At 40.8% G+C, this 16,705-nt stretch overlaps 1 protein-coding gene across 1 annotated transcript in view; it reads left to right on the top strand.

Annotated features, from left to right (window-relative positions):
- The window catches only part of LOC132998896 (protein unc-13 homolog C), a 106,633-nt gene that overhangs the window by 86,765 nt on the left and 3,163 nt on the right, over window positions 1–16,705 (top strand). Inside the window, exons 24-30 of the mRNA XM_061068641.1 lie at window positions 2,813–2,901; window positions 3,203–3,340; window positions 4,624–4,751; window positions 5,128–5,180; window positions 7,360–7,440; window positions 11,520–11,667; window positions 15,526–15,618. Coding sequence (XP_060924624.1) covers window positions 2,813–2,901; window positions 3,203–3,340; window positions 4,624–4,751; window positions 5,128–5,180; window positions 7,360–7,440; window positions 11,520–11,667; window positions 15,526–15,618 — 730 coding nt within the window. The remainder of the gene's footprint in view (window positions 1–2,812; window positions 2,902–3,202; window positions 3,341–4,623; window positions 4,752–5,127; window positions 5,181–7,359; window positions 7,441–11,519; window positions 11,668–15,525; window positions 15,619–16,705) is intronic.

Below are 16,705 nucleotides of genomic sequence, written 5' to 3'. Positions count from 1 at the left end.
CCCCCCCTCTAGCAGCATGTGCCACAGAGCATACGGAATCTGAATTACCCATCACCCCCCTGGACAGGCTGCTCAAGCTCACCATCCCAGGCGCTCTCGGGAATAGTGGCTCAACCCACCCGATCCTATCTTTAAATCTAGAAGGCTTTATATCTGTCTGACACTTCTCTAGTCATGGTTAATTTAGAGGTGTGGTATTTATATTAATTCGTTATTGCTCCCTTTTTTTGGAGTGGAGGCAGAGGCTCACCAGGTTGCTGGCTGTGGGTTTGATCATCTCTATCCATCCCCCAGGCTGCAGCCATGAAATGCTTTGGATACGATTTTTCAGGCTGTGTTTAATGAGCATCTCAAACACTTACAAATCTCCCCAGCTGTTTGTCTCTGCCGAGGTTCTGCTATTTTCTCACAGTGAGCAGATCTAGACCTGGCTAACTCCCAGGCCATTATTGTCTGAAGAATAACGGCACCGCAAGTCTTTACATTGCCTCCAAAAGTCAAGGTGTGAACATTCACGGTTAATGGGCAATCAGGCTTTATCTTTAGGAGCATTTTAAGCAATTTCTCCTGAATGATGGTGATGCAGCTAAAGTGCATTTCAGGTGAAAGTTGTCCGATAGTGTCCTCCCTTTGCACAGTGGCCTATTCATTACAGAATAGTTTCCTATCAGTGATGAACTCACAGAGAGACAGTCTAATTACCAGGAGTTGTTATCATAGCATTACCAATAACAGAGATTAGCAGTAATCTCTCACTGCGCCCACATTTATGGAATCATCACAGACGGATCTCCCCGGTGTGATATCAGACTTTATTTTGGGTGTCATCCTGTTTGATGATATGCGTTTCTCATTTTGCGAGGACGGTTTGTCAAACCTTTATTTACTTGGCACTGTGAAGAGCAAATTATTTTTTGGACTAACCGCTCTGCCAGTGAGTCAATGCATTGTTGAATCAGGGAAAGGAAAGCAAAGCTGAGCTACAGTTGATAGGCAGTCAGCCAGGGGAGAGTTGTACACTCTGGAGGACTCTGGAGGCCGGTCAGTGTCCAGTGAGACAAGCTGCCATGGTGAAGCCCGAAGCTAAATCCTAGAAATAATGTTTCCTTTGCATAAAGTTCGATCGCCATAATGAAACCTTCCATCGATCAATGAGTCCAAGGAATGTGTTAAATTGACCTCACATTATTAAGTGCACCTTTTGACAACTTAAACTACTTTTCCAGTGCATATGAAAAGTTAAAGACATTAGGAATCTATTCATAGTACCTTCATATACATTTAACCTGACATTTAAGGGGATGCATCTTCGATTGAGACTACACTAGAGGAGAGACAGGCATGGAAATGTCTGCGATGACATTTAACTAAAAGCCTCTCTGACAGGACTGTAGTCGTAGACATTTGAGTGAAGCCTCAGGTACCACACGGAGTCATTAACAGAGTTTTCTCCTCAGGAAATGACAGGTGCAGTGGTTTATCAGAGAGCAGGTGGAACTTCCTTATGCCAGCATTTACATTAACTTACAGTGTTCCTTAAAAAAAATTGAGAATCTTAATTTCTTAGACTGCCAGGCTATAGATCACAGCTCAGTCTAAAACTTTCCCCCGGACAGGGGGGCTGATAAAGGACCATGGCCTGCAGTATTTTCTGCTATCACTTGAAGAGATTTTATCCGTTAATCAAACAGCAAAATTAGATCTTTAACCTTTATGAGCATTTTTATCTGTGACAGAAAAATCTTGCATGTTGCAATCTCTTCCATTGAAGTGACAGCACAATGAGCAAGTACGCGTGTGAACAAAAATACACACACTTATATAAATGTGTCTCAGTCATGCTGCAGTTGGAGGCTTGTCTGCAGAAGAACAACGTCCATTAGAGGTGTAGTCTACACATTTGCTTCCCAGCTGAGCCATCCGCCATTAAAATGTGTGAGATGAACGGCTCCATGGCTTCTCAGTTCTAATGTGACGAACTGTCATGCATGTGATGCGGTGCCTGGCCTCACGCATCCATCTCGGGCACTGAGCCTCGGCGGCGTGTGACCTCCACCTCCATCCAAAACATCAATATTTGGACATTTGTACATGTAAATCATGCACACTGAGATAAACAAAATGCCATCATACATGCAGGAGTTGGCACAAACACACTCACACATCACACAGCATAAATATCCAATATGCGCCCATGCATTTTCTCAGATCATGCCCAAAATCACAGACGAACACAGACATAAAACATATCCGGACATCCATCACATGCATATTTATGGCACTGCAGAAACCCAACACAAACCATGCATGGGCACATAAATGCCGTTTAATACACGTGTGAATTTTATTCCCGTAAATATAAAGTCAGTCAAAGGATTGAACATCGGATCATAGATACAAGACTTGATACATATATATGCGTATATATGTCACCGCAAGTTGATGCTCTGAGATGTAACTAGCTGACAAACACTTTCTGCTGTAACATGTGTAATAGTGCACAAAAGTGTTTCCTTTCGAGAGCGCTGGATGCCTCCTTTGCTGACACCGTGTCTCATGACTCGGCCAGCAGTCATCATTGTGTTCGGAGGTGAGCCAGCCATTTGTATTCAGCATGTCGCTCGGCACAGATGGCAGGCAGAATGAGTGGGAGGCCACCAGCGAGACAGGTTACTCTCCTCTGTGCCTGTCGTCCTCCTGCCCAGCACCCCCCGCCCCAGTTGAGGCATCCTCCAGAGATACATAGCTCTAGTCAGTGCGTGCTAATATATGGAGTGTAACAATGAAGTAACTGACTGTCTTTCACTGACAGCTGGACGCAGAGGCCAGTGGTCTGCTAAAGGAGCTGCAGAATAGACTCAACACGGTGCTGGATGAGCTCAGCGGAGTGTTCGGCTCCAGGTGAGTCTGTGTGTTTCTATATGAGAACATTTTAATTAAGGTTAATGTCTCTCTTTATTTTCATATTATGTCAAAGAAATTGCAGCGCAAGACTTCTTAGTTACTGAAAGACAGGCTGTAATTGACTTGAGCACTTACTGCGCACAGTGCTTAGAGAGCTCAGCAGGTTGCTAAACATTCCCGCTCAAACAAAAGACACCCCTGCTCTTTACAGTTTTCCAATGATCTAACGGGACCAGCAGGAGCGAGCTTGCACCTCCTCAAAAAGGATCATGTTTGATGATGTTTTCCTTTCACCCAGTTTCAAACCTGTGATCGAGGACTGTGTGAAGCAGATGAACCAGGAGCTGGTGCAGATGAAAGGGCCGGCCAAAGGGAGCAACGCTGCCATGGATGCAGAGTCAGTCCTCCGGCCTCTCATGGACCTTCTGGATAAAAAGTGGGTGTCTATTGTTCAACATGTGACACAGAAGCAATACGTGTGACCCTCTCTAGCAAACACAGGTTTAGCCTCATTGCCCTCAAGTTTGATAGTTATATCCTGATTACATAAATCATCTGTCAGTGTTGATCATCTATCATCTCTGAGTTTATCTTTATTAATTAAAACTTGTATTCATAACTCAATGAATAACTGAGGCCTATATCCACTCCACTGTATGTACTGTCCTCTTGAAACACAAGTACCACACATGCGTAAAACTCAAGTACCAGCTTATACATTTTTACAAGTATTTTTTATTGATCTGCAAGTTAATGAAAACAACAGAAGCCTCTGTGCCTTGTTAAGGAGAAAAAAACAATTATTTCTAAGTTATAGCACAGCAGAAAGTCTTTATGGGATTTTAAACCGAAAAGGTGCCTGTGTTCAAACAATCCCACGAACTGAATTGTGTTTCTATTGAGTCAGGTATCTGTGAGACAGTAATATAACAGGTGAACAGTAGAAATACAGCTTTCACATTACAAATACACCAAAGCTCTACTTATTTAAACCGGTTGCAGGAGCCAGGTTCAACTTTATTGCCAGATTACACTATTTTTTTGCTTGTGTTTCTGGAGTCTGCACCCCTGCTGCTGTGTCAACACAGTGATTCTATTTAAATGAAGAGGATGCTCTTATCTGTTTGAACGCAGACTTGTTGACACACGCGTAGGATGAAAAACCATTGACTCCTCGCTCTGTGTTGATCACTTCATCACTGATGTTTAATCATCAGACACTGTGAAGGCTGAGGTCATCATCTATAATTATATTTCCATTTCTATTAGGACAGTATGAGATCAAATATGTTTTTTTGCAATAGAAACAATCTCCATCTCTGTTAATGTCTTTTTTATTTTAGCCCTGGTTCCGTACTTACTTTTGAGGCATTCTTGAAAGAACAATAGCGATGATATGGTTCAGCAGAGCTCCGAGAATCGCTGTCAACTATTTGTCAGAACAACATTAAGGCCAATGGAGTATTACAGAGAATCCTCTTTATAATGGAGATACCAAATCCCCCCCCCCCCCCGTCTCCCAGTCCTTGCACTCACAATAGCTCAAGATTAAAGCATTTAGAACTGCTTCTTTTTATTCTACGAATCACAGGTGTTTCTTTCTTTACTCAAAATTGTTCTATACGATTTGTCATCGCTTTCAGCCGCGTTGGCTCAGTTTGAGGCTCGTGCTTGTTGAGAGTTGACCTGACAAATGGCCTCTCTTTTGCCGCTTTGCAGTCTGATGTTATTCGCCAAGATTTGTGAGAAGACAGTGCTGAAACGAGTCCTCAAAGAGCTGTGGAAAATCGTGCTGAACACCATCGAGAGGACCATCGTGCTCCCTCCGCTGAATGACCAGAGTGTGAGTTTGATACAATTTCCTTTTTCTGTTGCTCTTTTTATCTGTCGGACTTTTCCCTCCACCCCCCTCTTCTCTTCCACCTGTCTCTCTCTTTTTCTCTGTCTCCCAGTTCCTCCATCTGTCCACCTCTCTCCCTCATAACATACAAATTACTGTACAGGAGATGAAACAACACGACATCTCTAAGGCTTCACACGTGGAGCTTTAATTCCATCATGTCAAGCTGTTGTTTTCCTAAACCTTGGTACAAATCATAGAAATTACTTTATGTTCGCCACATGCATCATGTTTTTTAGTTTGCTCTTATCGTCATATTCAGTTTCTCTATTAATTCTGTTATAACCCCCCCAAAAAATGTGTGTTTCTCCAACAGCAAGGAGCTCAGATGATCTTCAGTGCTGCCAAGGACTTGGGCCAGCTGTCAAAACTGAAGGTAATTTTTTCGACAAGTCCGAATAGATTGTTGCAGACACACAAAGCCTACGCCACCTAACCCTATGATGTCTGAATCCAAAGTGATTATCCACTGCTCAGAATCACTACAGATAATACCGACATGCACAGGTTAAATGTGAAACATGACACTCGTAACCTATTAATCCACATTATCATCTTTTAAAAAGAAATATATGAGGATTTTTTTTTTTAAAACATCCTCATGTAAGCCACTGTAGGCTTTGGCATTACAGTGCAGCTTAGTGCAACACAACCAGGCTGGTGTCTAATTACTGTTGTGACCAGAGGATGTTTAATCCCCCGTGTGCTCTGAGTAGTTGGACTGGATCAGTGGTTTCACTGGTTTTACTCACAGCCGCTGCGTGTCTGCACCTCACAGAGGTATTTTAACTCTGAGCCACTGGGGGTTGCAAACTGAACGTTGGTGTGTTTGTAGTCGGATTTGTGTTTTGTTCAGGATGTCCTTTGAGGCAACATCTGGATGGTATACATCAGTGCACAGATGGGTGTGTCTCTGTCTCCCTCCTTAAGCGTTGAAGTGGTTTATCATTCTGTCGTTTCTCCTGATCATGACGGATAATCCTCAGCACACCTAGATCACTGTTTTTGTCTAGATGCGTATGTGTATACTGTGATATTGTTAAACTAAACTAAATTAATTGTGTTACTTGTTGTGTTGTTGGGCTACAATTAGTCACACTGTTTTTTTTATTAATTATTATAGAAAATTATAAATAAATGGTTGTAACCTCATTAACTACGGTGGTTATCACGCAAAAGGAATCACGTGTCACATCATTTTGAAAGTGCTGTGACCCTTGACACATGTAATGGCATGAAGTCATGGAACAGCAGGGACTTTATGGGGCTGTTTGTCTCTAACAAATGATTCTGTATTGAGCCACTTATCCGTCCGAGCACATATGGAAGGGAGGATGTGCAGTTTTTGTCTGCACTGCAACATTCCCACAGAGCTTCTCATTCATCTGGACCTGAATGAGCTTCCAACTTTCTCTCTGAGTGATCATTTGTCGTGTAACTATGGCTGAAATCACAGCGCCGCTACTTTGTCTGTAGCTTACCAACAGTACACAGTGATTTTGTCAGACGATGTTCCAGGATTATATCTGAGCAGAGCAGCAGCTTTGAAAAGTCTTGTAAGTGACTGCTGCTAAACTCTTCATCTTAATGTGCCTCATTTCAGTCACTATCTCAGACTTGTTTAGTTGTCTGACAACAGAAACAGAAGAACATGTAAATGAGAACAGCGTTAATGGGAATCCAGCTGTGGTAGAATACTGCATATGTGTGCACAGACAGTCGGAGAGAGGCAAAAACATATAAAGGGCTGAAACTGGCTGACACCAGGCAGAATGCAAATGTGATGCAATGACGTCATGAAAATTGCAATTAGCATATTTGACCTAGTTTTCTTTAACTGCTTATAAACAGCTAGAAATTGTAAGATTTTGCTGAAATAATTCACACTTTTTATGAGTAATTACTCCAGAAATCAATAAAAAAATCAATTTAAGGGTATTCCCACTTGCCTGCATCCTAAAGCGAGTTTGGAGCTCACCATAACCAGAGTTTTTTGCATCCAAAAAAGACCATGCAATGTTTTTTATTTTATTTTTTCAAGATCATTATAAAACTGATGGTTAATTTAGTAGCTGCCAAATTAATTCTGAATACAAAAGAGAGGATTGACTATTGTTGCAGAAGTGCTCATTGTACCAGCCTCTGCCTTTGTGTGTTGATTGAAGGTTAGCTGCCAACACCACGCTCATGTGAAGGTTTGGACTAATGTGCAGTTACATGAATCCTGTGGAATACTTTTATATCTGAGTTTGCTTCAGTGTAGTTTATTGTTTTCTAGACCCTGGGAAAGGTTTTTCATATAATACATTAACAACCCAAAGAAATTCAAATTGGACAATAAAAAACATTTATTAGGCTGCTGTGAGTCATGAATTTATCAAACACTGCATTTAAAATGACTGCAATTGTCTGGTTTTGTAAACAGTTAATGCTATATCTCAAGTATCATGGTTCACCTGAGGTCGAGGCATTACACGTAATTCAGTGTGTGAATGTGACTTGTGTTGCTGTGTTGCCTTCTGCAGTGTGTTTGACTTGATCTGTTGTTCCTCCAGGAGCATGTAACTCGAGAGGAAGCCAGGAGTCTGACTCCACGCCAGTGTGCAGCCTTGGACCTTGTGCTTCCTACCATCAAGGTGAGTATTATATGGATTATACTGTTGGCTGTGCAGCCAGAGAAACCTGGCTGGCTAAACTTGACCTTTTATAAAGGACAGCTGGGCTACATAAGGCACTGCAGAGCGCAGATATGCAAATTGACTTAAATGAGTATTTTATAAGAGGCTGTTAAATGTATCTGGAGGCTGAATTTCTGTGAGTCATGTCATGTGCTTTAGGCATCGAGGGCTGAAGTGTCATTGGCCCCTCTCCTTTATTTATTCCTCTGCACTGTAAATTAGTGTGTTTACAAGCAAGGTAAGTGTAAAAGCCTCAGGTAATGAGGACTGGTAGAACATTTTTTATATATAGTAATGTTAATATTTCAATTTCACGTGCTGGGACAGGGGTACACAGTATGTCTGAAATAGAAAAAATACTGTTTGTGTATTTTTGTTTCATCTGACTGTTTAAATCTTAAAACTGAAGAAATATTCTTACACAGTCACCTCACAGATGCATATTAACTTGTAACAGGTGCTGGCTGACTCCCCCATTTGCCGTGATGAGACATAATGTAGTTGACACAAGAAATTGCCTCAGAAATTAACTTTCAATAAGCCAGAGAGAAGAAAATAGTTTCAGGCGAACATGACACAATGCCAGTTTAGCCCCATCTGAGAAATGTGTAATTAATATCCCAAGAATATGGAATGATGCCCACCGCCTCTCGGCGAGAGAAAAGTGTGAAATGCAGCACTGTTAAATTACAGCCATACGACTGTTTATCGTGAGGGGATACGAGACAATTTCAAGAACCATGCCTCAGTTCTTCAGGGACAAGGGAAGAGTTACGGTGACGTGCCACAGGGGGAACACTGCGTCATAAAGAGCCCAGAAAAAAGAATTGATTCTGCTGTCTCCAAGGAAACTACCTGCAGGTTTAGATCAATCATGTCGCTGGAATTTCATCAGTATTCCAATGAGAACAGTCAATTAACAGTTGAGTAATGTCGCAGGAGAGTTGGCTGATCAAGTTGCACACACAATATTTAAATCGGTGCTTTCAAAGAGACTAAATGGGAGCCATGCTTTGAAAATAAGCCAAATAACAATGTTTGTGTGTGTTCATACACAAATCATTTTATTATAGCACATTATACCAATTTTATAAAAGGTATTGCGATATCCTGTCGTTCAAAATGGTACCATACCCCATTTTTTTGTACTTTTAACTTTTAGTGACACTGGCTTCGCTTACACGCAAGCCAATATTCTGACTTCATTCAGAATAATGCATTATTTTGTTTTAGGAGTTTATATGAGTTACTGATAGAATAATACAGAATATTACCTTGAACATATCACAGAGCATTATGACACACATCAGTACATCAACTACATCATCTCGTCCAACTTTATTCCACCAGATTTAAATCCTCAGCCTGTAAATTGTACGATGCTGCCCTCTACCAAGTTGGGTGTTTTCATTCGCATTTTGCAGAAGCTACAACTTCTTTTTATTTTTCCACCTTGTTTCCACCTATGGCATGAATCGTCAAGCAGTTGGTAAATGTTGCATTTCGACATTCACAAAACTCTGTGAAAACTCCAATAGGATTTTATAATGTGATTAAGACTTATACATGTCTTCATAATGCGGCTTAAGTCAGAATAGTGTCTTAGTTTAATTATTACTGAGGCTGAATATGATCGTATGCAAATACAAGTGTTCAAATGAACCACCCACTGCTTGTTGACAAGGCAGACATTTAATTTGAAATAAGGTGCTATTTACTTAATAAGCCAATAGTCAGACCGACCCCATTAAAACTTTAATTAACCCAGTTACATTGATCTAATTATTTTTAATATTCCAATCATCAATGTCATGAATGTGCTAATTAAAAAGAACACACCTGCATAAACAAAAAACAAACAACAAAATGTTTATTAACACATAAACTACCATTGTATTGAGTGTGACATTGATCAAAATATCTGATACTAACTGTTCATGATGATGAAGCTCAAACACAGGATTATCAGCCATGACACCTCAGTATATTACTAAAATAAACTGAACAAAATGACTTGATACTTCTCTTTCAGAGGTCTGCGCTCGACTGAACACATTGTATTTAGTCAAATTAGATTTAAAATGAACAATTAATGGCAACAGGCCCATTGTATAGCTTCAGTATCACTATTGAGATATTAGGGCAGGTATGTTATTATTTTTATACATTTTTGTATTGTGACAACATATAATATACAGGCTATTATTGACTGCTAGTATTTGTGTATTTACTACATTAACCACGTTTACTTGGACTAATAAGTGACGTCAAATGCTGTGTATGTACTTTATTATATTGAGTTTGAGTGCATTTAGTGATTATCCCGCTGAAAATAGACATGAACCTTCAACCCTTGAAAACTAATGGCTGGGATAATGGCTAAATGCACTGGCCCACAGAGAAGTCCATTTAACACAAACACAATAATGCACCATTTGTTCCTTTCTCTGAACTCTCACCTGCCAGGGATTGTTGGAGAAAGGCAGCTATTTAATCCTCGTCCCCAATTTGCTGGAACATAAATAGATTGCTTCCCTTTCCACACACATGTGTCAGTAAAGAGAGAAGCGCTACTTCCCACTGATTCACCACTAAATGTCCACCCCTGGTAAGCTGTGAGGACAGAGGAGAAGATAAGACTCAAAGAAAGATGGGGAAATGAAAGTACACAGAAAGAAGGAAATTAAAAATTTAAGAAAGAACGAGGTTAAGGTAAATAAGGAAAGAGGAAAAAAGACAAGAAGGAGGATATGGTGGAAGGATGTTATTTAGGCAGGTCATTTTGCCAGAGGCAGGCTGATATTTTGAGCATGCTAGTTGTCGCTGTTGGGTTGTTTTGCTAGAGGAAGTGCAGAAATGCAGCCCGGCAGTAACATAATGGGCATATTTCAAAATATGGAATTACTTTCTTGACCAGTACACATTCTTAAAGTGATGATGATAGGGCAGTACCCCGTCTGTTATTAATGGGCTGTTTGCTTCCCTGTGGTGATGCTGGATGCAGTTTTCTTTCTGAAACTGTAAAAGTGCCACTGCTACAAAACACCTTTTCACCTGTCTAAAGGAGGTTTATTAATATTTAACATATCGTGTGTCCAAAATGTGCAAAATTTAACTCTGCACTTCCTCTGGCCCTTAACTAAAGATGCCGAGTGTGAAGCCGGATAGATGAACAGCTCTCGAGATATGTGAGCCCCATACAGACAAACAGAGATTCATGGGATTGTTAGCTAGATGCCATGAAAAGCAATATTCTTAAATTTCCTGAAAAAATTTGTCATTTAGTAACACAAACTGTAAATACTTAAGAAGAAAAATATGTCACTTATCTAGGTTGCTTTAACCAATGCAGTGTACAGTTGGTTATTATTTCACAGTAAGATACAGCTTCATCATTACTCAGCTCAGCTCTGGTTTCAATGCTTACGTGTGACGGAGAGTACAAACATGCATAAATATACCTCCACCCAGTGAGTCACCGGCCTGCATGTCAGATTATGTTGAGTTCATGGAAGGCACGTGTCAGTCAAACTCTGTGACTCATGAGTCAGTGGTGAGGCTGAGAACTGTGCCTCCGACTGTGTCGAGTCACTGGGAAGTATTGACCTGACACCAGTCAAACAATATTTACTATCATGCATCGTCCCACGTCTGATGAAGATAATCTGTTGGCCCTATTTCTATCCACTGTGCTTTGAATTAACTTTATTTATTTTATAGAGGCAGAAATCATGTTAAACAAAGAATAAAATACATGAAGGTTGAAGTCTATAAGGTCCTTACATCCCTCCTCGCTTCTTTTTTGTCTCGCTGCAAAAGTGTTTGTTTCCTCTGCTGGTTTCTGTGTGTGTGTTGGCTCCTCCTTGTATACATTCTGTCCATATAATCTATTTCTCAGCAAACATGAACCCGCTGTCGTGTTGGAACTCAAAAGACGTTACCATCACATCCCCAAGTCATTTCAAAGTTTACGTTTACCTTGGTAATACATAAATATGAGTTTCTCCCTCTCACTCTCTTTATTTTATTTTTTGCAGCAATATTTCCATGCTGGAGGAAACGGGTTGAAGAAAACGTTCCTCGAAAAGAGCCCTGACATGAAGTCCCTCAAATATGCTCTCAGCCTTTACACTCAACCTACAGATGCCTTGATCAAGAAATATATATGCACCCAAACCTCACAAGGTAAGGATATCTCGCTTTTTCGCCAAGGCCAGGTCCCATTAATGTGTGATTTCCGGGAGTGGATTCACTTCACTACTCAAAAAGTGAAGAATGTTTTGATCAACAGCTGTTTTCTGTCCATAAAACATTTCTCACATGGGAATCACATGGATCCTATGGGATGAATATCATGAAATATTCCGATACTGCAAAAAAACAATTGGAAAGGTTGAAACTTGGTTTTGAACTGGTACACCTCGTGTGATTATACTGTACTTCAACAGCAACAATCAATTGGATCAGAGCAAACACACCTGTTACCAGGATCCTGACTTCTGACCAACAGTTTCAGATCAGAGCTTCGGGACGCTGCTGCCAAAAATTGATGTGATTTGGAAGCTCACACGTGTGGGTAAATCTGTGAAAAAAATGGTGTGGGAAACTCACCTCTGAAATAACAGACTGTGATAGTGAAGGTGTTTTTCTCCCTTGTACGTTGACCAAGTTTTCAGACAGGGATTCACAAACGGATGAACTGGTAGAACAGTGACAAATCTGAAACATGAAATTTGAATCTGAAAATGTGTTGGAGAAACTTTGTAAAAACACTGCTGAAAAATTGGATGAGGAAAAACTCAAATGCAAAATAATGTTTGCAGAGATTTGAATTATTTTTCAGCTAATCGAAACATTATGCAAGGCTTCAAAACTTAGTTTCAATCACGCAAAACTGTTTTTTAAATAAAGTTTTCTAAGCCTTTTTCCATGCTTGGAGTCAGCCCAAAAGAAAGCTGCTATAAAAACAAGAAATATTGAGAAAATTATGCCAAAGTTTGCCAGAAGGTGTGAAAAAGGCACAGACTTTGGATTCTATTGTCCAGCAACACATATTACTTTTCTAAGCCACCAGTAAGTAAACATATTCTGACTAATCTCAATAAACTCTGATAAACGTAGAAGTAAGTTACGGATACTTCAAACTTGTTGTTGGTCATAGTTTCTATCACTATAATAGTCAGATATTTTGTAAATAATAAATGGAAAAAAAATTCTCATTACCTCCAAATCACTCCCAGCTTCTGTTTCTATTTAGAATTGATTGTAAATAATCATTTCTGGCTGGTTCAGCCTCGGCAGTGAGCCGTTTTCCCATGATTCTCTGCTCCATTTTCTTTACACTGTGTTTGTCCTGAGGAGCTCTCTCTGCGTCACTTCGTTTTCTTCAGGCTTAACTGTGCAGTGGACATTGAAGTAATTGCATTTATCGTCGCACTTTATCAGTCATTTGTCTCTGCCACTGTAAATATATAATAATAAAAAGGGAATACAAATAAGCAAAGTTATCTGTGGCCTCCTCATCCTATGCCCTGGAGGGTTTCGCTGCACCAATGCTCCTTTGCTCTCTCCGTCATTAGAAACACATAAAAACACTGTCATGGCAAATTTACAAGCTATATGTGTTGTATAAATCAGTATAAATTATCCGCTCTGCTGCCCCTCCTCTTCCTCTCTGTCATCACTGACCCACTTTTGTATTGTTCTCTCATTCATCTCTTTGTGTGGAACTTTTCTCCTCCGTCTCTCTCTCTCTCTCTGACTCCACAATGAGGTAGAACCTTCAGGTGTCCGCAGAGAGTGGAGAGGGGCTTCAGCCCAGTGGAGCTTCGAGCTCCTGGTTGCCTCAGTGAGTTCAGCCTTGCAGAACGATGCATAGGCAGGCGGCAGGAAAACAGAACGGCAGTGGGAAAAAGCCAGTCAGCCGGGCGGCCAGCGAGCCAATCAGCGCTGCCGCTCTCACTGACTGGCAGATGGGGATATACGCACGGCGTTTTTCTCTGTGTGCTATTTTGAGCTTTACTCGATGCGTTCCTCCTTTTCTTTCTTCCTCGCTAAATCTCTCCTCCCATCCCTTCCCACCTCCGAGTTCACACCATGTTGTCGCTCTTTATCTGAAGTGGTCTGATGTGATGTCTATAAGTGGAGGTAGTGAGGTGGTTGATGTGCATTCGGTCAGTAAACACAGTGGGGATGTGCTGATGCTTGATGTAGCACAGTGGACACTGTTCCATTAATCACCCGACCCTGTGCTCTGACAGCGACACATTTAGACCAACGCATGCACCGGTTTATTCCTGCCAAGAGTGCGCTCAGACGCGTGTCTGTCTCTCTGTATGTTAGGGAGCAGACTGAGATTGTGTTGCTGCTTCATGCTTCAATGGAAATAACGTAACACCATAAATGAAGAACAAGTTTGACCATGCAGTCATATCGTATGAATATCTCACAGTTTCTTTCTGGTGAAGTGATCTTCTGTTGAATCATCACTGCTCAGTAGCATGAACGAAAACCATTCTATTTCATTGAGCAATGTGAAACAACAAACCGACACCTACAACTCGCCTTTCTTATCCGTTCCTTTGTTTGTATTTTAATCAGCTGACCCTCCTCAATGCCACCTCAGTTTTATTTTCCTCTGCTTTCCTTTATCTTATCTCCTCTTGTTCTCATTCTTCAATCTGTCCCTCCCTGTCATATTCCGACCACGTTTAATCCCTGACTTCCTCCAAACATACAGAGCTTATTTGTTTTTACATTTGTTATGTAACTGACGTAAACCAGCTGTAGCGTCGGCCCGTTAATTTCCCACAAGTCCGTGCCTAAATTGTGCAGCAGCAATGTTTCTTTCTGCCTCTCCTCTCCCTCGCGGGGCATCATTACAATAAATCACAAGGCTTGTTTCTTCATTACCTGCCGTAATGGGCACTGCATGTTTGGCACATATTGATTAGCAATTGGATCAACATGCTCCTTCGTCAACAACACTAGCTTGCCAGTGTTCAACATCTGTTTGTCCTGGCTGGATGACACACAAGGCTCTTTTTAGAGGCAGCTCAAACGGGCAGGACCTGCTGCATCTGGTTAAACCAGACACATGGTCAGCAATCAATTGTAATTGTTTCCTGGCAACACCGTGTCCCGGTATGATTGAAACTGTAATGCTGAAGGAACTGTGAAGCGCTTGATGCCCAAAAGGGTGTTTCCTGTTTTTTTTTCTTCCTGTTCACCCTTGTCCCCTCTCTACCTCTTCACTGATGGGTTGTTCTGCCTTTGCACTGATGCTTCACAAAGCTGGAGGCACGACCTTTTCAGGTTGTTCATCCATGCTGCCATCCACCCCTCTAATGAGCACAAGTCTTTCAAATTTTGGACAAATGTTCACTTTGACCAAAGGATGAACAGATAAGAATTTAGCTGTCAAAAGTCAACTCCATCAATTTGACCTCACAGCACATGTTATAACTCCGTAACTCATCATGAATCTGGACCAACATGGACATAAACTACGAGATGACAAACCGCAAGACAGTAATTGTAGTTTTCATTTTCACACGACATGTCAGAATGCAGTTAAATCCCATGTTTTGTTTGTATCTCTTTTGGGTTGAAGGATTTTCTCCTGTATAAAATGATTTATTTAGTGCAAGTCCTCACACCATCTGCCTCTTTTCCGTGGTTTCTTCAAACCTGGCAGATTATTTCATGTTTCTGGTATTGTTGTTTTTTCCTCTTGTTGTTTTTGCTTAGCCTGAAGCTAAAAGGAAACCCCGGCTGTGTTCACTACCGGGCTGTCATGGGTTTGAAATCGACACTCTTCTGTTCTTTTGTTTGTTTGTCTGTTTTATATACACAAAAAGAGCTGTTTATACAGCGATTTCTGAATACCTCATCTACATAGGGAAAAAAAAACACCCACTGTTTTGGATGCGGCCCTTATACCCTGTCTTTTGTTCCCATTTCCTGATCTCTCTATTTCTCTGCCTCTCGGATTCATTCAAGACTCTTTCCAATTCTCCTGTTGCTGTTTTGTTGTGTGTCCAGGTCAGTCATCCAACGGATCGGTGGGGGAGGTGTCGATGCAAGTGAATCTCGTCTCTCACCCTGGCACTGGGGAGCACAAAGTCAGCGTGAAGGGTGAGCCTCGCCCTATACCCAAACCTGTTTATCGTCTCCTCTATTCAAATGTATACACACCTGTGAATATTCAAAAACCCGTCATTGTCAGCTCATGTTGGTAATCTCATATGTGCTGTGGGGACCCCGCTCAGAAGAATTGTTATAAGTCCTGGAGCTTGTTTCTCAGAGAAAAATACAAACAACATAATTATCATCTAAACTTAACTCACTGATTACATAATTAAAGTCCTTGCAAACCAATACCACAGCTGGAGTCACACTGTAGGTTTGTTTCCTCTGTTCTGCCGGAGGCTGTGAAAGAGCTGCAGCTCAGCTACATCATTTCTGATTTATAGATCTGAATCATCTGTCTTTTTATTGTGTGTATTTGTCGTAAAGCTCGTAAAGCAGCATGGTTTTATGGTTGACTGGTGGGTCCAGAGGTTGGTCCACCTCTTTCGTTCAGATTGAAATATCCCATCAACTATTGGATGGATGGCAATAAAATTTGTTAGAGACATTTTTGCTCCGAGGAGGATGCAGCCTGGTGGTCTTAATGATCCCCTGACTGCATGTTTCTCTAACACCGCAGGAGGTTGATATTCGTTGTTTTGCATATAATTGAATGTATAGCCTTAAAACTTTATTTGCATATTCATGTCTACCTCAGGCAGAATTGTAATAACTTTGGTGACTCATTAACAGCTCATCTAGCGACATCAGCAGGTGTAAAGTGTCATAAAAAACTAATATCTGCAACACTTCTGACATTGCCATCAGATTCAGCTGTGTTTGATTCTATTGAGCATAGGTTAGCATGCTAGAACACTGAGCTTCGATGGTGAACATTGTAAATATTATAGCATCAGCATGTTAGCCTTGTTGTTTGGAATATGTTAGCATCAGCTCCAAGCTCCGCTGTCCCTAAACACAGCCTCACAGAGCCAATAGATGAGACTTGATTCAGAATAGAGCTACTTAATTTACCAAATTATCTAGTATTTACTTGTTCAGAATCTAACTCAATTTTATAAATAATAATCATAAATAATAATGTATTTTAATTATGGGCACCTTCTTATGGACATCTCACAGATACAACAAC

The sequence above is a fragment of the Limanda limanda genome, chromosome 3, assembly GCF_963576545.1.
Source record: "Limanda limanda chromosome 3, fLimLim1.1, whole genome shotgun sequence".
Lineage (NCBI taxonomy): Eukaryota > Metazoa > Chordata > Actinopteri > Pleuronectiformes > Pleuronectidae > Limanda > Limanda limanda.
Note: the sequence above shows the minus strand (reverse complement) of the source record. Positions and strands in the feature narration are given on the sequence as shown.